This window comes from Anastrepha ludens, chromosome 4, assembly GCF_028408465.1.
Source record: "Anastrepha ludens isolate Willacy chromosome 4, idAnaLude1.1, whole genome shotgun sequence".
NCBI lineage: Eukaryota > Metazoa > Arthropoda > Insecta > Diptera > Tephritidae > Anastrepha > Anastrepha ludens.
Window position 1 is genome coordinate 3,220,719 of NC_071500.1, and position 27,247 is coordinate 3,247,965.

General features: G+C 37.7%; 4 protein-coding genes across 19 annotated transcripts in view; 2 read left to right on the plus strand and 2 right to left on the minus strand.

Moving 5' to 3' along the window:
- Nucleotides 1–9,302, minus strand: part of LOC128860227 (putative uncharacterized protein DDB_G0291608) — a 32,151-nt gene extending 22,849 nt beyond the window's left edge. For 8 of the 15 annotated variants that reach the window (XM_054097598.1, XM_054097596.1, XM_054097595.1 and 5 more), the window contains exons 1-2: nt 9,197–9,302; nt 7,066–7,239 (exon numbers count right to left, since the gene is read on the minus strand). In XM_054097598.1, the coding sequence (XP_053953573.1) occupies nt 7,066–7,145 (80 nt within the window). In that variant the 5' untranslated portion in view covers nt 7,146–7,239; nt 9,197–9,302. Of the gene's footprint in view, nt 1–7,065; nt 7,240–8,357; nt 8,462–8,487; nt 9,065–9,114 lie in introns of those variants that run through there. The other 7 variants (XM_054097601.1, XM_054097600.1, XM_054097588.1 and 4 more) reach the window with 6 other exon arrangements.
- Nucleotides 9,303–11,427: 2,125 nt separating this feature from the next.
- LOC128860312 (lebercilin) lies at nt 11,428–15,665 on the plus strand. Its single transcript, XM_054097760.1, has 6 exons — nt 11,428–11,637; nt 11,695–11,932; nt 11,996–12,252; nt 12,853–13,078; nt 13,159–13,857; nt 15,397–15,665. The coding sequence occupies exons 1-6, from the start codon at nt 11,570–11,572 to the stop codon at nt 15,646–15,648; spliced, it is 1,740 nt and encodes a 579-aa protein (XP_053953735.1). The 5' UTR covers nt 11,428–11,569; the 3' UTR covers nt 15,649–15,665.
- Nucleotides 15,550–19,607, minus strand: LOC128860311 (ribosome biogenesis protein BMS1 homolog). The gene is made up of 4 exons (XM_054097759.1): nt 18,223–19,607; nt 17,801–18,169; nt 17,044–17,737; nt 15,550–16,979 (listed from the first exon to the last, which is right to left on the minus strand). The coding sequence occupies exons 1-4, from the start codon at nt 19,510–19,512 to the stop codon at nt 15,814–15,816; spliced, it is 3,519 nt and encodes a 1,172-aa protein (XP_053953734.1). The 5' UTR covers nt 19,513–19,607; the 3' UTR covers nt 15,550–15,813.
- A 2,419-nt stretch (nt 19,608–22,026) lies between these two features.
- Nucleotides 22,027–25,961, plus strand: LOC128860506 (coiled-coil domain-containing protein 6). Of its 2 annotated transcripts, none has more exons than XM_054098082.1 (6): nt 22,027–22,284; nt 23,343–23,460; nt 23,528–23,618; nt 23,693–23,842; nt 23,931–24,653; nt 24,728–25,961. In XM_054098082.1, exons 2-6 carry the CDS (start codon nt 23,345–23,347, stop codon nt 25,223–25,225), a joined length of 1,578 nt encoding a protein of 525 aa, XP_053954057.1. In that variant the 5' UTR covers nt 22,027–22,284; nt 23,343–23,344; the 3' UTR covers nt 25,226–25,961. The 2 variants fall into 2 exon arrangements, with proteins under 2 accessions (XP_053954057.1, XP_053954058.1); XM_054098083.1 differs by having other exon boundaries at nt 23,931–24,650.
- The last annotated feature ends 1,286 nt before the right edge of the window (nt 25,962–27,247 follow it).

A 27,247-nucleotide genomic window follows, 5' to 3' on the forward strand; every position in this document is an offset into this window, starting at 1 on the left:
CTTGACAGAAAAGAACGCCGTTTTGTTGGACTGGATACCAGAGTACGAACAGGTGGACTACCTAACGAAATTAGGTGCTACTTCAAAATTGCCTTTTCTTGGCTCACCAAAGCCCACATAAAGGAAGTTATCAAAGCAGTGAATTCACACTGGCTACTCTATGCGGAAGTTTCTGATATCCTTCAAGGAAACTAGGGTTTTTGCGGGCGGTCAAGCACAACAGAGGTCACAAGGCATTATGGGCCAATAATAAATCTAGATATGGGAATCCTTTTCACAGTATTTGAGGTTTTCTACGAGAACTTTGGAAAACCTTAGGGGCTGTGCTTTCATTACAGATTACAATGAAAAACACCCTGCAGTCCCCTTCAGAAGTCGTTATTACAAAAAACTTTACTTTTATGCAACATAAGAGAAGCGAAACCAGAGCAGACGCAAGCGCATAGCCACGCATGAGAATAATTCAAATTAGTCTACTATGGCCCACCGGGAACTGCATTCTGCGCGGAATTGTCGACAATCCAGTTTTCTACACATGTACGCACACAATACATAAGTGCATGTGTACGTGTAGTAATTTATACACATATAAATGCTTATGAATACGTGAGTGTATGTGCATACGTAGGTTAAATGAGTGTGTCACGCTAGGAAAACCGGCAGCGGGTTAAGTGGAAAGCGCTTGTTCACTGACGCGAACTCTGAGTGCATGAAAAAAAACATAAAGATGGGAAAATCACTTGAACTAGAAACTGCATAAGCGCTAAAAAATAAAAAAAGCGTGCACTGAAGAGAAATCAGATGCCTTCAAAACGATGTGATTCTAGGGTATATATTTTTATTATTTCAACTAAGCTATTAATAATGATTTACTTACTCATGAATAATTATTAGATAGATTTTTTGTAATCGAATAAAAATCACTTATCTGTAGTCTTAAAAATCTGCTCTTTCTAAGTGGCGCTTTGACTACCTAAGCGATTTCAACCAACTTAAGTTCGCCCAACGCATGCGCCGCTTTTTTTCGCGACGTGAAGTTTTCCCTGCATAGTCTAGCTACCACCGCATAGCGAAAATCAAGTAGTTTAGAACTTTAAAAAAAATTCTGAAAGTTTGCCAAAGTTTGCGAAATGTCTTGTTCCAAATGGATTTTGCTAAACAAAATTCTACTGCAGGAAATTTGGTTTTATTTTTCGCCCCATGTTAGGGGGGACGCTCTAATTAGCGGGCACCTCCTATAAGCGGGCAAATTCTTGGGCAACGAACACTTTTTATATTTTTTCGAACGCGAACCTCTAATAAGTGGGCAATTCTGTCTTTTTTTAACATGCTATTGATTTTTCTTGCATATTTGAGTGCTTTTCGACAGTTCAACGATTTTATTTCTCTTTACTCATTTACACATATTTTTTTGCGCCCTCACCTGTAATGGCATATTAAAACAATAAGTGACAAAGTTTGCTGTAGTTTATGGGTAAGGCATTGAAATCTTTTACAAATACAATGTAGTTCGTCTTGACTCTTGCAAGCATCGATTAAAGAAGTTTTATTAACATTGATCGAAAAATAGCAATAACAAACGCACTTGACAGCGAACAAGTTTCTGTCTGAACTTTAGCAAAACAGTTCAATATCGGCGAAAAGCAATCAGCGTTGATTGTAAGAAATAAAGAAAATATCAAACCTCAGTAGCAAAGTGGAGTTGGTGAGTTGTGTTTGGAATGGCTCCCCATAAGGCAAGAAACCGAAACATTCCAATACCTGATCCATTAGCCAAGGCTTAAGCAATAGAAATCGCTAAACAACTAAGACGGCGTCTGATGAGTGGTTGCAAAAATAGCTCAAGCGACACAACACTTCATTTACTAATGTAAATGCCCACTTTTTCATTTGAATTTCAATGCTATTTTTTTGGCATTGAAATAGGCGGGCATCTCTCATAAACGTACAAAGAGTAGGTGAACATAAATACCCGCTTATTTGAGTTTTTCAAAATAAAATGTTTCTACTTATTGAAAGAAAAGAAAAAAGCTTTCAAATTACTTTTGGTTGTAACTTAAAAGTATGAATGGATTTAGAGTTACAGAAGATCAAAAACAAAGCCCTTTGATATACAGTTACTTTCTGGTTCACTGTATGCCATTAAATGATAGATGCCACGCATACGTATTAATTTCAATATTATTGATTTTTACCATTGGATTTTTTCTATCCATTTTATACGCGGGTAATTCTTTGTGGAAGCCAAATTTCTAATTTTGATTATATTCAGCGCTTAAATGCTTCCACAACTTAAATTAAGTATAAAAAATATTTACATTTAATAACAAAATAATTTTATATAAAAAATCAGCATAATGAGCATTCCGCATAAGAAAAGCCATCCAATTGCCTATGCCTCATGGCCTACAGCAACCTGCTAAGGCACTTGTACATACACATGTACATATGTATGTACGAGTATAGAAGCAATGATTAGTTTAAGTGCATACTTCATGCATCGCGATAACAAGCAACTCCCATAAAAAGAGTCATCTCAGCAAAAAGGAAAATAATGTTAAATCTTAGATTTCCCCCATAATACCTCATTCAAGCTGAGGAGAAAGTTGGGAGAAAGAGTTTGATGGAGGCATACACTTGAACCTTCATACATACATACATATGTACATGTGTGCATGTGTACTTGACAACAAAAAGCACTCTGGCTTTCTGGTTTGGGATTTGTTGAGTCGAATTTGGCCGTAGACTTTGAAGCCGTAATTAAAGCACTAATCGACTGCACGAGTTTACTTTTGCATTGTAACAATCTAATACCTCTGTCTACATATATGAATTTTATGCATTTATGTACATATATACGCGCACTCATAGTATTTTAACTATTTTGCGAACAAATTTAAGGTTAATTGTGGGTTAAAATGCTCTTTCACAAAACCGCAAGTCCAAGAACCGATTGCTGTGGATTTTTTGGAATTTAGCTTCTCATTGGTCAATGGTCCAGTATAAGATTGTAAACATCTTCTTTTCTTACTGCCAAATTAATGACTTTCAACTACGGTACAAATGAAATTCGACTTTGTGATCTCCGTTTCTCCTTCCTTAAAAGCTTGTTGGTCACGAAAGCACCAAAACGTGACAGTTTGTAACAATTACAAATTATCGCGTACGTGAACGCTTGGAGATTGAATTGGCATGCAGGTTCATCCCCTTTGTTAGGTGTTTGACCGAGCTTCTCAAAATAAATGACAATCACAACCACTGAGCAATCAAAATAATGGAAGATTACAAAATTTGGTCATACGAAGCAAAATTGGGAGAGTAACTTTGGCTGCTACGTTATAGGGGGCTTGACAGCACAATTGTGCCCGAACATTTCACGCGCATTCTTACGCTCTTCCAATCAGAAAGGTGTGGCCAATATCTGACCGTTAACAGGCTCTCAGCGAATTTGAAAGAAGCAGCTGATTGGATGACGTAACCCAAAGCGAATTGAATACTAAAGGTGGCGTCTTTCAAAAAAAAGTTACTTTTTTCGCGATTTTGACGGGTTGTCAAGTCTGGTCTGATGTCAAGCTCCTTTGCAAAACAAAACAAACAAAAGGAGGCGAAATTACATGTTTGTGAAAATTTCGTGAGTAGCTTATTAATAAGGTCATTTGAGAGATTTAAACTAAGCTAACTAATGAAAAGAAGCGCCACGTGCTAAATTGTGAAAGCAAAATTAATATAAATCCTCCAAATGCATTTTCCCCCCTTTTATACATAAAAATAGCGTTGTTTTTTTTTGAGTTGTGTAGCCAAAAGTTGTATTGGATAATTTTGTTTTCGTGTAAAGTTGAATAACTCAGTCAGTTTATAAGCCATTTTTGAAAACAAGTATTCATTTCGTTATTAAACATGCTTGCCTCAGATAAGGACTAATTTAGTGTCTTTAGAAAATAATGCGTAAAAACATCGCCAAATTTGAAACAAAGGCGAAAAAGGTGAAACAATATATTTGCAGTGAAAATACGCTCAGAGTTTTCTTAACCTTCAAGCATTGTTGGTGTGTGACAATGTGAGACAATTCTCAAAAAGAACTGCATATACTTTTAGTATTTTCATTCGAATTAACTTGAAATTTTGGCTCTGGCGTGAAAATCCTATACGATTCTTGAATTTTTTTATTGACGTATTATGCATTTGCTTCCATAGAAAGGAATGATCGAAATTTTGATCTATAGAAAAAATTGCGTAATATTGTCAGCAAAAAAATATCAAAAATCAATACCCGTAGTTACGCTTTATTATACTAAAATTTAATGGATTTAAAAAACTGCATGCTCAGAATTTTTTGAAAGAGTTTGAAATGTTGATGGGAACTTGTTACATTTTTTTTTAATTTTGTACAAAGTGTAAATTTTTGAGTTCTACGGTTTTTATTATTAATAGTTTAAATTGTACAAACTACAACAAAAATAAAATAAATCGAACATTTGCAAAATGTCGCTGAGTTATTATTGCGAGCCCCCCTATACCATTCGAACACATATGTAAGTAGTTTTTAGTTCGAGGGCAACGCCATTCGTAGGAATCGGCCAAGCATGACTTCTACAAAACGACACACTTATAGTAACTAAATAAGTATATATGTGTGTAGGTAAACATGCGCGCCACCAAGGGGAATTTTTGGAGTTCAATGTAACGAGAATAATAGGTCCAGAAATGACAAAGTGTAGATCGTACATTTGATCTAACTATATAATTTAGAACTAGAACAAACGGAGAGCGAGAGATAGGGTACTGGTTCTCGCTCGACCCGAGGCGGATTTATCATAAATAATAATATTATAAATAATTGTAAATAATAATAAATTCGCCTTGCTACCACTGCTTGTCGAAAACCGAGCATTGACCGTTCCATTCTGCATTAGTTTGTACTAGCACAGGTTCGGATACTCTCATGATATGAATAGTACTATTCTCATTTCTTGCTCCTCATTTCATTTACTCCATCCCCTCATTTTTTGCTACAAGCGAATTTTGTCAGTTCATATGTAAGTGTGGATATCGGGAAAGTACATAGTAATTAAATACACCTCATACAACAACAAACACTAGGAATGCAATTGCCGCTTCGGTGGACAATGGACAATGTAACAGAAAGTAGTGTGGGCATTTGTAAAAGCGACAGAGTTGACAACGACTCCGCTGGGAAAGAAGGCAATGTCACCGTCACCGTCAGCGATGCCGACAATACATAGACGACAACAAAAACCATAACGACGTTAGTGATAATGCAATTGAATCAGCCGTGACAGAAACAACAACAAACAATGATTCAATGTACTCATACATAAGTATGTAAGTATATAAGAGTGCATTCAAATTTATTTACTAAAAGTTCATATGCACAGTGTTTTGCAACCAGAACTTTATATTTCAAGAGAAAATAAAACAAAGAATTTTAATGAAAATAATTCAGATTTTCATTGTAGAAAGAGTAAGGCTTGGCAATTATGAATGAAAAATTATATCGGCCATACCTATATCCATCACGACCAGGGTTACAGATGCCGATTCTTTCATTAAAATTTTCAAACACTTTTTGGCGAAATGGCGGATCTACAAGTATTTCATTAATCAAGCCACGGAATTTGAATTTTAAGGCCGCAAACGATTCGATTATCTCCGTATAGAATATGTCTTTAACATAGCCCTACAAAACTCGCATGATCGGGGCGGCCAATTAACAGCTGGATTTCGAGAAAGTAGATATACGTTCGGGATATTTGGTTTACAAGAAATTCATTGTTTCCGTGGCTGGGTGGCAAGTGTTAAAATTGTTGTTAACATCTCTCGATAGCAAAATGAAATGTCCAACTACGTCTCCAGCTACATCCGATATTTTCACTTCACGGGCCCGGTTGGTGCTGACACCTTATGTACTACCCAGTCGACTCAAATTTATAATATAATATCTTGACCATAAATATCACTAATTTTAAAATGTAGCTGCGACATATGCACCAGTTGCATAATGGCTTTTTATTATTTTAATGCAATTTTTGCGCAAATTTGAATTCAATGTAACAATTGCCAAAGCTTTTACTGCGTATATGTGAAAAAATCTAATGTCAAAGCTGTCATTATATAAAACTTTGTCCTATTGAAAAACAAAGTTCCTGTTGCAAGACTCTGTGCATTATACATGCGAGGTGTATTCAAAAATTAAGGAAATTTTTCGTTTTTCTTGAAAAATGTTTAGTCATAAATATCCATTTTGTCCCCTTCAAAGTAATCCCCATCAGATATAACACGCTTTAACCAACGCTTATTCCAACTTTCGATCCAGGCACCGTGGTATGATCTGAGCTCTACTAAAAATGCGGACTTTAGCTCCATAATTGTGGCAAATTTCCATCTCTTCATAAATATTTTCTGCTTTAAGAACAAGAAAAAGTCCCAAGTCCGATGGGTATAGTGGTTGAGGCAAGATTATATATTTGGCGTGCGTCTTAATGTTATTCCACAAATGTAGGGACCTACAGGAAAGAGGAACTTTTACATGGCAGAAATACACTCGGAGGTTTGCCATTGTCTACCGAGGGGCGACTGCTATTGGACAAAAGTTTTTCTATAATTTTGGTGTTTCATACACGGAGATTCGAGCCTACGCCCCTCCGAATGGTATTCAAGCACCACATCCATTCGGACGCGGCGGTAAGATTACGGTTTTATTCTTGGTGAAATAATACAGATTTTTTGATTAATTTTTCAATGGCAGAAAATAGCCGTGCAAACCAAAACACGTCGAACCATTGTATCTGTGTTTATCAAAAACAACCTAAATATGTCAAATATATATGTACATATGTATGTACACATGTTCTGAACACAACAAACAAAAATAAAATAAAATCAAACGTACGTTGCCCGCGAAATTTGAAAAGTTACTCTACTTTTTGAAGCGCATAAAATGTAACAAACCTACATTTTTATTTAAGCATAAATAATTCTGTACATACATAAGCACATATAAACATTCATACACACATACGTAAATATGTACTTAAATTTACTTACCAGCAATTGAGTTTTTTGATAGACCCCAAATCGGATTGCTTGGAGCGGGCAATGACCATTTCCTCAGTGAGGCGTGTCATTGTAATTTGTTTTGAAGTTAGCACTGCTTGGGTTTTTTTTTATAAATATTTGAATATATATATTTCGTATCTCTTGTTTCCCGTTCTTTTATTGCTGTGGCAAAAGAAATAAAAAAGGCACTTCACTCAGTCAGTTCACTTCCAATTAATTTGTGTGTTGTGACTGTGTTTCGCAAGCGTTAAGAGGCTAAGCCCAATTACACAAGTTAAATGTACAAAAGCAATTTATTGAAAAATACCAACAGGTTTTGGCGTAACGTTTGCTTGTTGCAAAACCATGATAGGCATTTCTGTATTATTTGCCGCACTTTCTTAAACAAACATACATACATGCAATACATATTAACGCATTTATTTTTTAACTTGCAACTGCACAAAGTGCCACTCTGCTGCAACTGTTGCAGCAAAACACTGACTTACACACCCTCTCATCCTCTTGCTCCGATTCTCTTTCCTCGTAAGCGTTTTCGGAATTGAGTGATTCCATAAGTATGCACATATATGTATGTTCATGTGTACGTACATATGTATGTATGGGCGTACTATGTACTACTTAATTTTTTATATAATATTTGCAATAAAATATTAACTCTTGACGCTTTTCATAAAAATCGGCTTTTGTTCGCCTTCGTCTTCTGCTTCCTCCCATGAATTTTTAATACCGCCCACATGTCAACTTACAATAATTCGTCATTGGACATTTGTTGGCTTTGCACTGATTATTGTAAATAAACCTGCCATACATACATACATACATATGCACTTATACACATGCGTAAGTGGATTTGTTATTTGTTATCCATATATTTCATTTACTCTCTCAAATCAGCTTTTTGTATTTAACTAAATTTATTTTATAAAAGCTTACTTAACTATTAAATTAAAACTAACTACTAATAAAACTAACGCAGCGTTAGCTTTAGAGGCTTTCGGCTGGAATCGAAATTTTCTTTTTCATCATTCGAATGCGATCAGCGGTGAGTTGCAGAAGAATTATAATTTTTGTATTAAATTTTCTAGCCAAAGGTGTAAAGTAAAACTTAGTAACTGCCTCACAACTCAGAGGAAGCATTCCAATAAGCACAGAGTGAATTTCCCTAAAGGGTATTGTACAACTACAGTATATCGCGCATGTATGCATGCATGTATGTTCACGTAGATTTATAGAAGTGCAGCAGCAACATCAACATCAGCAGCGCGTATCTGACAGACCCCACCAATCACTTAGCTTCCAACCCGAAACTTTTTATCTAATCACGTATCGTAATTTGTTTCGTTTTTCTTTTTTGTTATTCAACAGTTTTTCATTTAGTTTTTATGAACAATCTCTTATTTTAACAACCTCATCGATTTTTTGCACTTCTTCGATTTGCTTTTCAATTTTTCTTTCACCGCATTCAAAGGCATTGAGCGCCATTCACCATTCACCATTCAGCACTTTCCACTATTTTCCTTCGTTGAAACAGATTTTGCAAATATTTATGAAAAATTTGAATTTTGTATTTTTACTTTTTAATATAAAGAAGATAAAGGTAACGAGTTTTTCACGGTGAATTTCGAGAATTATTTAAAAACTGTATTTGACAAGCAATTTTCCCCAATTATGTTTTTCTCAAATTTTCTTCAATTCGCTTTGAACAGCAAGTGTCTACGCTCGCATCATAACCAGAAGAATCAACGTCACCGTCACTGTTACTATCGCAGTCGCTGTAGCCATCGCCGTCGACGTCGATGGTCTTGTTGTCTTCTCCCTCGTCACTAATGCATGCGGTTTTTCAGTTGGCCCGTGCTCTGGTGATTGTTCACTCTTATTTGATATATGTACGTAAGTATATGTATTTATGTGTGTCTAAATCTTTAAGACATATATGTATTTGATAATTTAATGTCCTCGCTGCTGATAGTGATGCGTCCACAGTAAGCTTCTACGACACTTTTACTATGGTACGATGTGTATGCTTACACATACATGTAATACAGTATAGTATGTATATACATATGTGCGTATTTTTCTATCGTTTTTACTACTACCCACTTGCACCGCTCATTACCCGAATCCGTGATCAACCATACACGCGTCGCGTTTGTGCTGAGACTGTTAGCGCCAGTCAACAGCTTCTGCTGTGGAAGCTAGGCACTCCATCGGAATGTGTGCTCCACGCACATACACAGTGGATACTTTTGTACGAGCTGTTTGTATGAGCTTTTTGCGGCGAATTCATCTTTTGTTTTGCTCCAGTGCGCACGTGAATGGGGAGGCGACTGAAGTTGAAGGAAAGCTGCATTTGACACATGTCGCTGGTTTGTTATGAAAAAGGGCGATGTAGGAAAACTAATAGACACAGGCTGCGCTTAAAAAATTATTGCGATACATTTTTTTATACAAATTTTTTCATAAATGTATCTTACCGCAGTACTACATATATACTTATACATAGGTATATACATGCTTTCATATAATACTTAGGAAATTAAAAAATTAAAAATAAGTTAGAAGTTAAAATAGAATGCAAAAAATGCAGTTGACCATCTGCACCTAAAAATTTGTACTGTATCTCTTAGTTAATATGTATGTACATATGTATGTATCTACTTGGTCTGATTAACTGCTACATACAATAACAAATCATACAAATCCCTTGTTTACTGCAATACCTTCGTAACTCAAAAACCCAAATTTTTGAAAAATCCCAGTTTAGATTCGTTATTCCTTTTTTACTTAAGTTATAAGAAACCGGTATTTTTACACTGAGGGGCGACCGCTATTAGAAAAAACGTTTGCTGTTTCATGCACGGTTCATGTAGATTCGAACCTACGCACTCCCAAAGAGTAGTCACGCGTCCATCCATCCCAGTTGCCATAAAATTCACAAACATTTAATAAGTGGAAGAAATTATATTTAACACTTCTGCTGCACGTTGCGATTATAAAGGGTTTCCCAATAAGAGGTGTTATTATTATATTCAAAAAAAATGCTATTTTTTAATATAAATAATCGGATGTTTATTTCATTATAAAGAGGAAGGTATACCGTTAATGGTGGAAAATAACCTCAGGCAAATGAGCACCACGACCACCCTTACAGGACAATATCCTTTTCATGAAATTTGCTATAACCGAATTGCAAAGTGGCGCCCCTATGTCCTCGATAGCCTCACGAATTCCATCTTTGAGGTCTTGAATCGACCATGGGCTGTTGGCGTAGACCTTCTCTTTCACGTGGCCCCAAAGAAAAAAGTCGCAATGTGCCAAATCACAAGATCTCGGTGATCAATTGTGATCACCTCTGGTCAATGGTTTCGTTGCTTGTGTGGCACATAGCGCCGTCTTGTTGAAAATAAAGGTTGTCCAGATCAATACCAATCCCATTCAAAATAACACCTGTTATTCGAAAAGCCTTTATATGCAGTTCAAACACTCAATATGCAACCGAACTGTTCCAGGGGTGATTGCAAATAACGAAATGTTTGCGGAACGGATTTCAAAAAAGTCAATTATTTAGCGCAATCACATTTTATTGATAAAGAAGAGTATTTTATATTGGAAGTTGGACAACTTCATAAACAAAAACATACGTATTTCATTTAAAATTACATTTCGATTTAGATTATATTCAAAATTCAATCTGATTTGATTTGGTTTGGGTTTAATTTGAATCGGCATATTATCACGAAATAAAATTATTCAGAACAAACGTCAAAATACCGCGAAGCCACGCAAGCTTTACTTGTACGCAGAAAGTGAACTGAACAAAGAAGTTCATTAAAATGCATTGCCACTGTGCATGCTTTTTAAACGAACCGAAATTTTAACCGTTCTGAAAACGATACCAAAATGTTGCTTTGCTGCCTTTGAGAGATCCAACTGCATATACATATGTACACGCATTATTACAGGTATGGTTTGGGAATACATTTTTCCAAGCCTCACTATTTGAAGATTCAATTCACTAGTTGAAGAATCCGAAAATTGGCTTTTAAAAAGAATAACTCAAACCAACTCCAGCTAGACTGAGCCTGAAACGAATCATTTTACCTAACCTCAATGCCATGCCCATCGAAATGGTCGGCACAGCGACGATACGAGTTGTTTGGTAACCTAGGAAACTCCATAGCTTCATTAATAAGAAGAATGCAAGCGTGAAAAGCCTCTTCGTCCTTTGACTAGTAGCAATAATAAACAATAACAACGGCGTAGGGGTTAAAAAATCGTTTCTCAAATAACATAGCTTCTAGTGTCTTCAGTTTGAGTTATTTCCAAAGAAAAATACAAAATATTTTAATCATATAATTTTATAGCTTTCATATAAACACAATAGATATATATTTGCTAGTGGACTCCATATATATATGTACGTATTTGCGAGTATTCCAAAGTATTGCCCAATTAACCGATTACAGCACCGGTCGTATACGTAACTTAAATGGTCTCACCTAGAAAGTCCACTTCTGCACTTAGCCTCATACCGGAGGAGCGTGGCAAATTACTACCGTAAGTCAAACGTCTTTCGCTTTATATTTAACTTACAAATTTATCATAAATGTAAAGGGTGTCCACGAAGAGCTGTGAAAGTCTCTACTCGAATACGTCCAGTTCGAAGAGTTCAAGCAATAACTTATTTCGGCGCAAACATACTGACGGCAATGCCGGTGCAGGTGCAAATATGAGCCGCCACGCTACACTAATACCTGCCACAACAGAGGTGCGCCAACGGGTGCTATCCGCTCGCCGCCTTCGAATGAAAACATACCAGAACCAGTTGGCCGATGCACAACAAACAATTGCGGTATTCAAATTTGAAAAATATTGAAAAATATCCTACGTATATCTTTAAACATGTCGTCCGCAGGATCTCGCTCATGAAAACCGCATACTGCGTACGTTACATAAGCGTCAGGACTCCGCTTTGGCCAAATACGAATCTACTAATGCTGAGTTGCCGAAATTGCTGCACTCGCATGCTGAGGAATTGCGCGTCTGGCAGGCCAAGTATCGCAACCTACAACAGATCAACAAGGAGCTGGAGCATAAACTAAAAGCAAAAGAATCCATCATTCTCACGCTCAGCGATCAAAACAAATACTATAGTCAATTAAATAAGGACAGGTAAGCTGCTTATGTTTAAACTATTAAAACCATTACTAGAAAATTCCCACTACTCTGATGCCCCATTTCACCAATCAGTTTTCAAATTTATTAAGCTGTTGAGACTTAAATTTGTACATTTTCAATAGGAAATTTTGCTATTTTAACAGTCTGATAAATTTAAAATTGATTAGTGAAACCAGGTAGATATGAACCTTCTAAAAAGTTTATTGAAAAGAGAACATAAGACGTGGTTGGTCAAGGCGATAAGTCGATATCGTCGACACATGTCTCACAGCTTTCCCTGGTATTGGTATTCGCTCTTCCGATTCTTCTCTTACCTTTGGCTTTTAGTACCAAATTAGCTGAGTGGGGAAGTACGTAAGCATGTCCTTGGCACCATTAGCCGCGACGTCATTATTATTTTTATTTATCTGCGCATTGAAACCTTTTGAATGTCTGGCGGCTAACATCTTAATTCTCTTCACACTCTCTCTTCTCCTTTGGAACTTATTGCTACCCGTTTTTATGAACTCCCAATATCTCTACCACGCACACATTTTTATTAACTAAATTTTCTATTTCATTTTCCTTTTTCTTATTTAATATTTACGCTTGTAGAAATCTGGAGGAGCGACAACGCTTGTCAGAGAAATTAGAGAAACTGGAAACTCGTCTGCAGGAGAAGGATAATGACATGAAACTACTGGCACGTCGAGTGCAAATCGAAACGAAAAATTTCAAGCAACAAATATTGGCAGAACAGAAGCGCACCAAGGAAGCCCTGCTTAAACTGGAAAAGGCACGATTGGAGCTGTCGGGATATCGAAAATTGGACGAATTAGGTGTAAGCCCGGATTTTGTTCATTTCTTTCTTGCGTTTGTGTATGTGGATGCTTATCTTCGTATTTGACCTTTTTTTTGCAGGAAAAGTTCCCCCCACTCACCATAGGTCGACGTACAATGAACCCAATTGAGGAATCAAAATTGGAAAAAGATTTGGAACGCATCTTGGCTGATGAAGTATTAGAAGAAGATTTCACCAATACCAAAACGGTTATAGATGAGAAATATTTAGAAACGGACTTCGATTCGGGCCATCATCGTTCGACGAAGTGTCGCATTAATTCAAAAACTGAAACACCTGTGGGCTTTGGTAGTCGTAAAACAGCTTCGTCTACTGTGGTAATAGGAAAGCCGCGAAAGCAGCGACCAGAAGGCGGTGGATTGAAGCCCGTCATCAAACAGCACCAATCACAACAGCGACACCAAAGAAAGCCACAACAAAAAGAAGATGAGGCGCGTGAACGTCTTGCCGTAATAACAGCTTACGAAGATGATTATGGAAACGAACGTGACGAGTTCCAGGAAGTAAGCGCACGACACCAAAGCAATCGTAGCGGGCACAAATATATTAGCACTGGCGACGATGACGATGAATTCGCTGACGAAAACGGAGATGTGAAAAAAGAGGAGGAAAATAGCGTAAACGATGATTCTAGCCGAAAAACAGATGACGAGATGGCATCACACAGCACCTACAATGCAGAGTATTTAGAAGAGGATGAACAAGAACTAGAGAGCTTGAATGACGAGAACGGCGATGATGATGATGAACGAGATGATGTAAGTATTAGTGAAGAATAATACAAAATAAGTGGATAGAATTAGGATAAATGTAGGCACATGCCGCAGGTCCTTGCAGACAAACTGTCATCTTAATTAAAAACAAGACAAATTTTATTTAGTTGACAGATCAGATATTTATATGGTCCCTTGTGGTTGATGTTGATAGATTCATTTGGCAATTCAGCTCCTGGCGAGCCTTGACCTGGAAGACGATTTGTTTCCATGCCTGTCTGTCACTCGTTCTGCTCTACCGGTTTCTGTTCTCCATTTTCATGAGGCATTCCCTTATCTCGTGCCTCCACTTCAGTCTTGCTCATCCTTTATTGTCTGCCTATTGTCTTAGTCTCATGCAGTTTTTCCGGGAATCGTTGTGGAGTGGCATTACTTCGCCGTATATGAACCCAGGCCGTTCTATCTGCATGCGTACCAGATGTTTTCGCAGAGCATTCGATCTACTCATTTTGTCTACTCTCTTTGCTTAGGTTTGGAATCAGTTTCTAATGTGGTCCGGGTTTCAAATTTTCTTTGAGTGCAATTTAAAATTTTTCATCCACATAAAATAAAATTTCTATGGAGGTATCAGAGATTTCTAAGTTTTAACTAAGTTAGGTTAGGTTTTTGTGGCGGTCGGCTTAGAGGAACCAACTCACTTACCCCATGTAGGTAAGGCTGAACAATTACAGAGGAAGTGTTCTACTGTTTCTTCCACTTCCTCGTCTCTACAACTTCTGCAGTATTCATGCGTAAATATTCCTATCCTAGAAGAATACCTACCTAACAGCCAATGACCGGTGACACAAGCTACGACCTTCAAGATGTTCTTTCTTCAGAGGTTGAGCAATTCTCCTGATCTTTTCTTATCAAATTAACCACACAACACAGGTAAAACAAGTATTTTCTTTTAATTTGCAAGTTGCCATAGAAATCCCAATCTCGCCTTTGTTTTCAAGCAGTAGAAGATTAGGACCCTTTCTGGCTAGCTCAACGGCCTTGCAATTTCCTTCAATACCTCTATGTCCCGGAACCCATATAAGGCTGACCTAGAGCTGTCAGGCATTCCTGAGCAACCTTAGATCTTAGTATAACTGCCTTCATTGATTTGATGGCCGCCTGACTGTCCGAGAAGATATTTATGGTATTTTTTGTTACGGGGTGTGTGTTAAGGTAAACAGTTACCTCCTTTATGCCTAAGTCTTCTGCCTGGTAGACGTTACAGTAATCCGGAAGTCATACAGATAATTCTAATCCTAATTCTCACAGCCTACTTTATTTTCTAGCTTGGATCCATCCGTGTAGAAATTACTTTCGCTTTTCTCTATGGTCTTTGAGTTTGCCATTCTCTTCTTGACGGGATGCGAGTCTTGAAGAGCCTGTCGAACGAGGGTTTAGGGAAAGAGTAGTCGATTTTTTGATTATAACTACTCATAGTTGTAGTATAGAAGCGTGACCAAACTACAGTTTTAACTACCGGAAGAATATATTTTTTATTAATATTTCAATTATTTTTGTCCCTTTCTTTGAATTTCATATTAAAAGGCTTGCAATACAGCCAAGAAAATGTCACACATGAAAGAAGAGATCTCCAGTATACGCAAACAAATCTCCAATGACTACAAGGAACGAGAGGCCTTCCTGGATACGTTTTGCCGTCAAGCGAATAGCGGCGTTCTACTAGATGAGAAGTCAACAACACGAAGTAACAACTTGGGCCACAATCTACCAAGCAGCCGTAAAAACAAATTACTTGCTGCGCTCAAAGCCATCGACGATAATAAAAGTCAGGACTGAACAGCTTGCGTACATTTGATGCTTCTCAAACGGCTAACCTGAACTTATTGCGATTCGCGGTGTTGTTTTTGTACTATGCGAATACAAAATATCAATATTTTAATAATATGTTGTTTCTTTATTCTCGCTGACCAAAACACTTACATTAATTTATGTTCACATATCTTAGGCTTCTTGCTTTTTACGCATTTTACTTATAGCTCGGGACACTTTTTTTCTGACCTCTTTTTGACGTTTCATTTTCCTCATTTCCTCGAAACGTTTTTCCGCACGGAACTGCTTCTGGCGGACCTTGGTTTCCATCTTATCATTTTTCTTTTTTTCCTTGAAATTGGTTTGAACCATCTTCATCATCTTGGCCACTTTTTGTTCATAAGGGGATCTTATTACAGCTATACGTTCTGATTCCCGCGCCTTTTGATCCGTTAATGGCCCCAGTTTCGGCTTGTCCTTATATGGTAAAGCGCGCTGTAAGGCTTTGGGTATCGCCACTGGTTTAAATATTTTCGGCTCACGTTTTATTTCCGTATACTGGCTATCGCGTTGCGCTTGATTATGAATATTACGTTCGCGCTTCAGCTGGCCCAAAGTCTTCATACCTTGCCACTGCGACTTTTGATCGGCAGGCAGTAGAAGCGATGTGATAGGTGCATAGAAGCGGGGCACCTCGACTCGGAACCAGGTCCTACAGAAAACAATATCACTCAAAAGTATCTTATCCTCGAATGTCGCACGAAATGAACCCTCTGGATCGTGATGTACCTTCTTGATTTGACCGCGAATGCCGGAAACAGTTTTTATTTTAGCTCCTTCGAATTTGGCCACTTCAAGTCCGGTATTAAACATTCCTTTGATGAATGCGGAATTCTTAAATATTTTGAAAGGATGGCCCACCAGCTTCAACTTTTTCATTATTTGTGCCGATTTATCCATTTCGCTGACACTACCTGTAGCGGCAATTCGAAAACCAAGACGTTTCATTTCCTCTAGATCATAACGAACTGTTTGCAATGCCAAAAAACCGGTATTTTGTGGCGTGATTGGACCCCAAAAGGTCATGCTACACGTTACATGATTGGGCGTATACTTAAGATACCTATGTCGGAAATTATCCTCTACTTTCGCATATATTGGCACGGTCTGAAAGCGACGCCAACCCAAAGATATAATCAGCGGGTCGCCGGTCTTTAGTATTTTCTTGTACCATCGGTGCTTTTTTACTTTGCAATTAACATAGCCGATATTCTCCTCAGTCATATTTAATCCCCCAACTAATACAGGATAACTGGGATCAAAATTTTCTATAAACTCCGCAGGTATATCACGAAAACCTAAGATAATACATCGAAAATTAACTTGAAATTCGTATAAGCAGGAGATATGAAATTCACTTACCCAAACGAACGTAAAGACCAGGTCGAAATCCCTCAATTTGAATGCGCAGCTCTGGGTCTAGATTCGCAAATTCACTTTTATTCAATTCTGATTGCTTTTGAGCATCTGCTTTTAAACTCTCGTAATAAGCATGGTCGCCTTTAATGCGGCCATCATCTTCTTTTGAAATATCATTATTATCATATTCTGCATCAAATTTAGCCTTTAGCTTTAATTTTTTGGCCATTAGTTCTGATTTTGTTAGATTTTCCTCCTCCACTCTAGTCAATCGACGTTTGCGAGCATTTTCTTCCAGCTTTCCATCCGAAGTCATATCAACCATAGTTTCTTTTGAATCAGACTCTTGAATTTGGTTGGCCCCGCTGTGCTTTTGACCAGTTTCGAGATCTTCGAAATCACCAAATACTTCACTTTCAGCATCACTTAAATCATCCAAACGCAACAAAGTTTCAGCATCTTCTGATGCCTTCCATTTGCCAGTGACAAAGCAATTTTTTAAGGCAGCTTTATTTTCCTCCTCTAACCAATCGCGAGTACCGCCTGAAAAGTCCTCAAAAAAGCAGTGTTCCATTTTATTCTTAATGTCTTTTTCTTTTTGCAAATCAGTTTGCTTTTTAGCTGCTAATTTGAAGATGCCTCCCAATTCACCTTCCGAGTCGGAATCATCATCTTTGTTATTGAGGTTTTCACTTTTCTAAAAAATATTTACGACATTGTAAAATACATTATTTAAAATTAAAGGCAATTTCTGAATTACCTTGTTTTCGCTTTGCGAATAGCATCCGTAAACTAGCCGCATAATATTCTTTGCTTCTGAGTGATGCTGCAGGAAGGATTGGCGGGCTTTTTGTGCTAAATTTTCTTTCCAACTCATACTGTTGGCAAGAATTTTCTCTGCTTCTCCGTCGCTGTTTGATTGCTCCTCCATTCTCTCACTATCTTCAACATCACTATTATTGTTTATTGATTTTAATTCATCTACGAGTTGGTATTCCTCATCATCAGATGTGTTATTGTCACTTTCAGGTTGTTCTTCTTCACTGTCTTCACCACGCCAGTCACCATCGTCGAATTCATCTTCACTGATAACACTTGCGTCATCATCGTCATCTACTCCAGAATCATCCTGAAATAAAAATATTATACATCTAATACAATTTTTAAATTTAATAATCCTACTTCTCCAAACTCATCTGGCTCCTCATCTATGTCGCTGTCGTCTTTGTAGTCCTTTGACTTAATAGCAGACCCATCAGAGAAGAGTTTGAATTCTTGCTCTTCAATTTGCACATCTACAGTTTGTTTTTTATCTATAAGCTTGCCAACCAATTGCTCGTGCTCAGCGGCGTCTGCCGTCTTTTCTTTGTGGCTGTGTGAACCTTGCAGCTCTATATATACTGCGTCTTTATCGTAAACAATGCCTCCAACTCCCGACATGGGCGCATACAGTAACCTTTCCTTCTCCAAAAGACTACGCTTTTTCTCAGTGCCAGGCAAGGGACATGGGTCCGGTATTGAGCTCAGCTCTTCAATTCTGGCATCACCTAAACCGGCAATGTGAACTGAATTCTCTTGCTTCATGGGGACACCTCGTACATATCCATATAAAACTACGTCCCTGTCGCATTTCGGATTACGACGAATCAAGTCGGTGTTAGTGACATCCTCAACACGATCCACAAGCAAATAACTATGAGCTCCTCGCCATGACAGTGGCCGAAACTTCATTACCGAAATGAAGCGGCCCAAATTTTTTACTTCATTCCTCAAATATTCACCATGTAACAATCCCGACAGATAGAATAACTTCGCGCCATCATACACTTCAGTCCAAAATCGATGTTTCAATTCCTTTTTCCTTTTTCTCAATTGCTTTGGATTCTTAATCATATCTAAATGAGTTAGCACACCCATAATTTTTGGCATTCCGTGGACTTGACAAATGTTCAAGAATTCGAAAATCTCCATCTCAAACCCGTAACTAGCATCGCACAAAAGTAATACTAAATCTGCGCATTTGGCAACATCAATCATCGAATTGATATCATTATTGCATTCCAAAAGAGTGATTCGTCGCTTTTTCGATGTGACAATTGTGATGGGCCCCCGAATATCAGTCACATTCGTACGTGTAAAATTCTTTATCAAGTTATTTATTAGTGTTGTTTTGCCTACTTTTGGAGGACCCACAACTGCTATAAGAACGGGAGGAGGTTCATCGGGTGTCTGGTCTACAACTGGGATATGTTGCTTTTTAGCAGTCAAGTCCTCTTTGCGCCGAAAGTTGCGCTCGGCACGTTGGGCAGAGTTGATGGCAAATGCCTTGGGATTTCTTTGACGCGCACTCAAATTCGCATCTTTGGCACTTCCTGAATCCTTCTTAGCCTTAAGCTTTTTCTTTTCTGCCTTCACGCCAGCCTGTCGAGCGCGATGAGATTTCTTTTTATCCATTCCATCCTCTTCTGCCATATCGGTTTAATAAAAAAGTCCTTAGATAAAACAATAAAAATTTATGAATATTTGCAAACACACGTGTATATTGAAGACGTCAATGTTGTTTTGCTTATCGGCTACTATTAGAAAAGCAAACCATTGATCGATTTTTTTTTCAAAGTAATGATCTATCGAACAAATTTCGATATGTAAATTTTATATCGCCAGATACAGGCCTTCGCAAGCCGGAGCGATACGGTACAAGGCGATTTCATTCTGTACGATACAAAGGCCATATGCTGTGATTAGCAATAAATCCACAAAAAATAATCTACCCATTCACATATGGCAGTTTAGCAGCAAAACTGACAATGAGCTGTTTTACCTGTTGACTGTTTCAAAGGTTTTTCCTTATCGAAATTGGTTTGGAGGCATATTTTATTGTTTTTGGTTTGTTTAATGATTATTTACGATATGAAGACAAGGCAAAGAAAAGCATTAGTTAGTTTATTTGCACAATTTTCTGTTAGTAATAGACAGTTGGAGGAAATCCGTAAACGTTATTTGCTGAGGCAGCGAATATTTATGGCAGGAATACGCAAGAGATTTTCGATTATACATTGTATACTAAGCAACAACTAGCACACACTTTTTTCTGTAATATGGAAGCACAATTATGAATATCTAACAATGTTATTAGAATTATTTCTACAAAAAAAAATTGTTTTCATAACCTAGGTATCCAAACAGTTATAATGACGATTCACTTTTAAACAACCGCTGTTAGTGTCGTTTCTTACAAAGTACCTGATCCAAGAAAATTGTATCATTTGTTTGGATTTAAATTTGAATGAAGCGTAGATTATTAAGGTTGTCAAAAAAGTCTTGCGGTATTTTTATTGAATTTTCAATTGTTCATAAAATTGGTTGTAATAATGCGATTTAAGTCAAATATGCGCCGTTTTGTTCGATGACGAGTTCCCAACGAGATGCCAACTTCATAATGCCCTTCTTATAGAAGCTCGCTTCCCTATTGTTTCACAATTTTCACAGGACTCTCTTGTGGACAACTTCCGACTACCAAGCTCGTTCGCCATGAACAGAAATAGGTGGTAATCACTTGGTGCGAGATCCGGACTATACGGTGGATGCAAAAGAACCTCCCATCCGAGCTCCCGGAGCTTCTGGCGCGACACCAAAGATGTGTGTGGCCTGGCGTTGTCCTGATGGAAGACAATTCGGGCTCTGTTGATCAAAGATGGCCTCTTCTGCATGAGTGTTGCATTCAAGCGGTCCAGTTGTTGGCAGTACAGGTCCGAATTGAGCGTTTGACCATAGGGGAGCAGCTCATACAGGATGATTCCCTGCCAATTCCACCAAACACACAGAAGAACCTTCCTGGCCGTCAATACAGGCTTGGCCACCGTCTGGGCAGCTTCACCGCTTTTCGACCACGACCGTTTGCGCTTCACGTTGTCGTAAGTGACCCACTTTTCATCGCCAGTCACCATCCGCTTCAAAAACGGGTCGATTTTGTTGCGATTCAGAAGCGATTCGCATGCATCCATACGGGCAAAAATGTTTCTTTGCGTCAAGTCGTGTGGCACTCATACATCGAGCTTCTTTTTGAATCCAAGCTTCTTCAAATGGTTTATAACGGTTTGATGACTCATGCCCAGTTCTTGGCCGATGCTACGGCTGCTACTATGCCGGTCTCTTTCGATCAATTCAGCGATTTTATCGCAATTTTTGACGACAGGCCTTCCGGACCGTGACGCATCTTCGATCACCTCTGCACCAGAACGAAAACGTTGAAACCATCGTTGTGCGGTGGAAATGGAAACTGTATCGGGTCCATAAACTGCACAAATTTTATTGGCAGCATGAGATGCATTTTTGCCTTTTTCATAGTAGTACTGTAAAATATGCCGTATTTTCTCTTTATTTTGCTCTATGTTTGCGACGCTATAACTCACGAACGACTAAAAGCAAACAACAATTAATCAAACATGTGTTAGCACGCGAAAAGAGCTTTCCAAAAAGCTCTAGCGTGAACCGATGCGACGAATACAACTAGAACTACTAATTTACATATCGCGCGTTGCGTCACCTTTTATGTGCGAATCATTATTTTACGGATAATTTTAAGTAAGCTTCTGCGCTTACTACAGAGAAATTATCTTTGTGTGTTTTCGTTTTAATGGTGATATGCCAATAAAGGTTGTGTCCACGATGTAGACATTACAAAGCTAGCGTCATCTGCAGTTGCTACTTGCTCTCACCAATTATTCTGACAATTTAGTTACTTCAATAAAAATAGAAAATAAACTAAACTTTGTGTGCAATGTATGCATGCGCGATATATTCTATTATTTTTGGTTTCTACATACTTTCATTTATTCTTCCTGTTATTTGCCTTAGTTTATTTTCTGTTCTGACGTCATGGCACTTGGCAATCTTGGATTCTATTATTCTGGCGATATACTTATTGACATCGGTGACTAACTCGACTATTACACATTTGCTGTCAACATTCATTCGTAAAAAAGGAAACTGTAAATAACCAGAAAATTTGCAAAGCAGATTGGTATTGGAGTCGATTAGGAGCTGGTAGCTTTTGATGGCAACGAAAAAATCGTTCTGCCACTATTTTCTCAATATTCTCTGCAAAAACCATACATTGTTAAAAGTAACCTTTGATTAAATTCGAAAAGTCGAACAGAAAAGCAAGTGAAAGAGATCAAAAAGGAAAAGCAAAATTTTTCAGTGCCGCAATTTTTCTGTTTGGTCATAAAAAGTGAAATTCAGGTGAGTCAATTAACTATATTGGAATAAGAATAGAAAAACATCAGCAAGAAAATTGTATCATGATCTTGAGTGGATCCTTTATGATGTGTCCATGGAATATATGGGCGTGAACTCGACAAGCTGGTTGGGTATGCGCTGTTTGGTAGAAGAACTGCAAAAGGGGAGAAGGGCATGGAGATGTTGGAGATGTAGCAGCACCATGCCAACAGTAAGAAAATGCGAGTTTAAAAATTAACTAAAAAAATCGAGTGTTAACAATGTTAGAGCGTTACAGCTGATAAAATGTGAATAGTAAATAGGTATACATGTATGTATGTACATGGTACATGATAAATGGTAAATACATATACATATATATGATATGGCTTTGGCATGACAGTCGCCGCATTCGACCGGGATGCCTTTGTTCTCTTCATGTAGATGCAAGGAATGATAAAGAAACAACGACGACTGATACTTACGTTTCTATGGATATATGTATGTACAAATGCGTACATATGTAATTCTATGAGTTAGTTTTTCAGTTTTTGATATACTATTAAGAGTAACCGACTCAATTGCCGATAGGGAACTAGAGTAACCTCAACACACAAAAACAACAAAAAATAAATATAAATAAAATAAAAATGCAGTAAATAATAAAACTATACGTATGTAAATATTCAACGCTACATACTTATTTATGATGAAGAAAATAATCTGAAAACAAGCATTTTCGTGAACATACAACAAATCAAAAAAAGATAATTACTGCATTTTTTAAATAAGTATTTTTGCACTGTTGGTGTGGTTTTTTGTTGGTTCTTTTTATTCAAGCTATTGTAAAACGACGCAATTTGGTTTCACCTTTTACATAATTTAGGGTCATTTACCTTTTAATCAATGATGATTATTTAATTCTGTCATCTGTTCATGTTAAATAAAAAGTTGTTATGTTTTAAAATCTTTCCAATGCAGAAACTACAATACAAACTGTCAGAATTAATTGTAGCGGTCGAGACTACTTAGCTGGCTGTTCTCTGTACAAAAAATTTCTAAATTTTTAAATTTGATTACAGGTATGGAGAGTCCTTGCGAATCCGAAAGTTCCCTAGATGGAGGTACTATGCTTCCACCCAGTCCAGTGTCTCGAGAACAGTTGCAAAAGCGCATTGAATCGTTGACGCAACAAAATAAGTATGAACATTAAAAATATTCTAAATGACGCCAGACGAACATTTTGATTAATGATCATATTTTTCAGAGTACTCAAGGCTGAACTAGATACATTTAAGATTAAGTGCAAAGTTGTGCAAGAAGAAAATCGTACACTTAAGCAGGCATCAGTTATAATCGTAAGGATTAATTAACTAAAATATGTACATTTTTGTATATTGTCAGTTATTAAATACTTTTTATTTATACACAGCAAGCGAAAGCAGAACAGGAAGAGGAGTACATATCGAATACACTTCTAAAGAAAATTCAAGCCTTAAAAAAAGAGAAAGAGACTTTGGCACATCATTACGAACGTGAAGAGGAGTGCTTGACGAACGACTTGTCACGTAAATTGGATCAGGTATATTTTTTATGACTTTAATTAAAGATGTGACAAGATGTTAAACTTTGACTATGACTTAACTCCCATCTATTCATGGTTACCACAGCTAAGACAAGAAAAATGCAAGTTAGAGCAAACACTCGAGCAAGAACAAGAATGCCTTGTCAATAAGCTCATGCGAAAAATTGAAAAACTACAAGCCGAAACCGATAACAAACAAACCAACTTAGAGCAATTGCGTAGAGAAATGGTAGAATTAGAAAATACATTGGAGCAAGAACAGGAAGCGTTAGTAAATAAGCTTTGGAAACGCATGGACAAGCTCGAGACGGAAAAGCGTTTGTTGCAGATTAAACTGGACCAGCCAGTATCCGACCCAACCACTCCACGTGATATAACCAATGCCAATGGTGACACTGCCTCTAATTTAAGCGCTCATATACAAACATTGCGCTCCGAGGTGCTTCGATTGCGTTCCAATCTTGCTGCTGCACAAAAGGAGGCAACAAAGAAATTGCAACAATTCGCACAAGAAGAAAAAAGTATACGCGAAGAAAATGCGCGCCTGCAGCGTAAATTAAAACTTGAAGTGGAACGACGTGAAGCACTCTGCCGTCATCTATCGGAATCGGAATCGTCGCTAGAAATGGACGAGGAGCGATTCTACAATGAAAACCTGTTAGGGACCGCTGGCGGCTTGGGCAACGCTGCTGTGAATACGCGTCAACGAACTATTAGTAGCCCAGTATCACACAGTCCATCGAATAGTCGTCCACTTAGTCCTGGAACAGCTCAGCAGAATCGTTGTTACGCCTGTGGACAAATTGTAGTAATTATATCTTACACATATATGTATACACACTCATACTCAGTATAACAATTTTCTTAACTTGTATTTTCCAGAATCGCCGTGCCAGTGAACGTTTCATTAAACCGGCATTGCCAACACCCATGTTGGGCCTCAATACGTCGGCTCCTAATGTTCTCACAGGTAATCCACTTTTGGGGTCTGTCGGTAGCGCCGCGGGTGGTAGTGGAAACCCCGGCTTATCGAATACTACTTTGAACTCGTCCTCCCTATATGGAGGCGCTAGTGGAGGGCCCAGTTGCTTCTTACAGAATTTAAACGCTGAACGTTTAAGTATTGGCGGTGGAGCAAGTGGGGGAACTGTTTTGAGTGGGTTGGGCATCGGAGCCCCTCCTATAAGCAGCAACTCGGGAACGTCTCAGCAGGCTTCCAATCCAATGAATATAAGCATCAACAATTCGTCCAACAATTTGCCGAATAACATGAATACCAATAATTCATCGCTTTCTGCATTTAATCCAACAAACACAAACTCGTCAACTTCATTTGCACAGCCAGCCAGCCCAATGGATACTTCTGTTTACAAAGACTAGACATCCTTTTTGTTTTTTCTCACTCGGAAGATATTTACAGATAAAAAGAAAACTAATGAACCCAAGTTGTAATTTTGATATAGATATGGTGTCGATTTGGAATGGACTTAAACCGTACGGACTTTGAAGAGTTTGTCCATTTTCTTCAGCAATTAGTTAGACTGGCCTAGATATAAAATTTTTGGGAGTAGTTCAAGACGAAAAGCGTGCTAAAAATATGGTCAGTAGCTAGTTTTGCAACAAGTACGAATAAGAGAAATGAGCGATAAATTTAAAACGTAACCACAGCGATTTAAACAAAAAATTCCTGTTCATAATAAATAACAACGCTCACTCACTCACTAAATATATCTTTTTGCAGCATTCGCAAAAAGAATATGAAATTGCTACATTAGCTTTTAAAGGAAATGCATGAATTTGAATTTGCTCAATTTTCAGCAGCAATACGATGGCACCCAAGCACTTGGCGAAAATTTAAAAAATTCTGATTGTTCAACAACAGCTACAACTTTTTTAAACAGTTGTCGCGGCATAAAATTCCCCATGAAGCCAGTATTGCTAAGCAAAATCTATATTCAATGATAAATGTCCTAAACTACTTATTATATTGCGTTAATTTTATTCTTATTTGCTACACTTAACTTATCTACATATATGTATATGCTACCTACCGCAAATAATAAGATTATAATCCATATGAATAAAATTCGAAGGGACTCCTTCAATTATATCAGAAGCATAAAATTGGCACAAGAAAGCAAAGGTATACTTGGGGGTTTTGGTCGAAATGTAAACAACCACTTAACAATGGAACTGGTCAAATAGGAGCCGGACATATAAATAAAAATAATTTAATTTTTATCATAATTAAAATTAAAATCCAGCTAAACGGAAATATGTATCAATGAATTTTTGTCCATTTTACTAGAAATTTGTTTGCAATTAAAGTGAATTTGCTACAAAAAATAATAATACAGCGAGATGTCCAAGTAAAACGTTAGTTCAGAGTCGTTGCCATCTCAAAATCGTGACATAGTTGAGTTATTCAATTAAACTTAATTTAAAAGTTATTTGTAAAAAAACAGCTGCTGAAGTTGTCGGTCTAGAACATTAAACTTCGGATTTTTCTGCATGTCCCTTAAAGTAAATAAATAAAGTTTACATGTAAAGGAAAATAATGTGAAAATGTTTATTTGTTTACGGCAGGCGCGAGGAACGTGTTTCGACCGGATAGATCCACAGTTGAAGGAAGCACATGAATAAGTGGTAAGTGTCGTGTGGGGTACCTTCACATGCTTTCCTCCACACGCGTGGAATTGAATTCGGGACCAAACAAAAAAAAAAACGGTTTCGTAAACAGCAGCTCAATTAGCGGATCTAGAAGAGCTACGTATCCAGGAGCGCCATTTACTAACTCCTAAACAGAATGCAACAAGACTGACGAAGGTAAAAAATACCAAAGTATCTGGTAATTTTGAATCGACCCTGATGGAAACTATGACCCGTAGTGACAGACTCCGGGATTCCCTCCCTTCCCCTCGGGTAGGCCAGTAAAAGTTGGTCTGGTTGGCACAGATACTAAATGCTACCCACACTACCTCAAATAATGGTTAGCGTAACAGGGCGCAAAGCAGAAGATGCTAGACCGCGCACAATGCACTCCAGAGGCGAGGAAACGTGGTGCTGCAACTTTACCAAAAAAAGGTGGACACGAGCTGCAGAGAACATTTATTTATACATTAACGTTCTCTGCGAGCTGCAAGCAAGGCTAAAGTACCTGAAGCTTCGAGTGCAATAAGTTCTGCCCCAAAAGCTGTGGGGAAAACCAATTCGAACTCCTGGAAACCTTTTGTTAGTTACGCCACCATCGCTAAAGGTTTAAAACTGGCTGTTCTACCAAAATATTCCTCTGCAGAAATACTTTCAGAGTAAAAGGGAAAGGCTGAGGAGTTTCTCGTAGAGCAAATGTATAAGGGACACAAAACCAAACTTAAATTCGAAGGTAGACACTTTCGGCCAGAC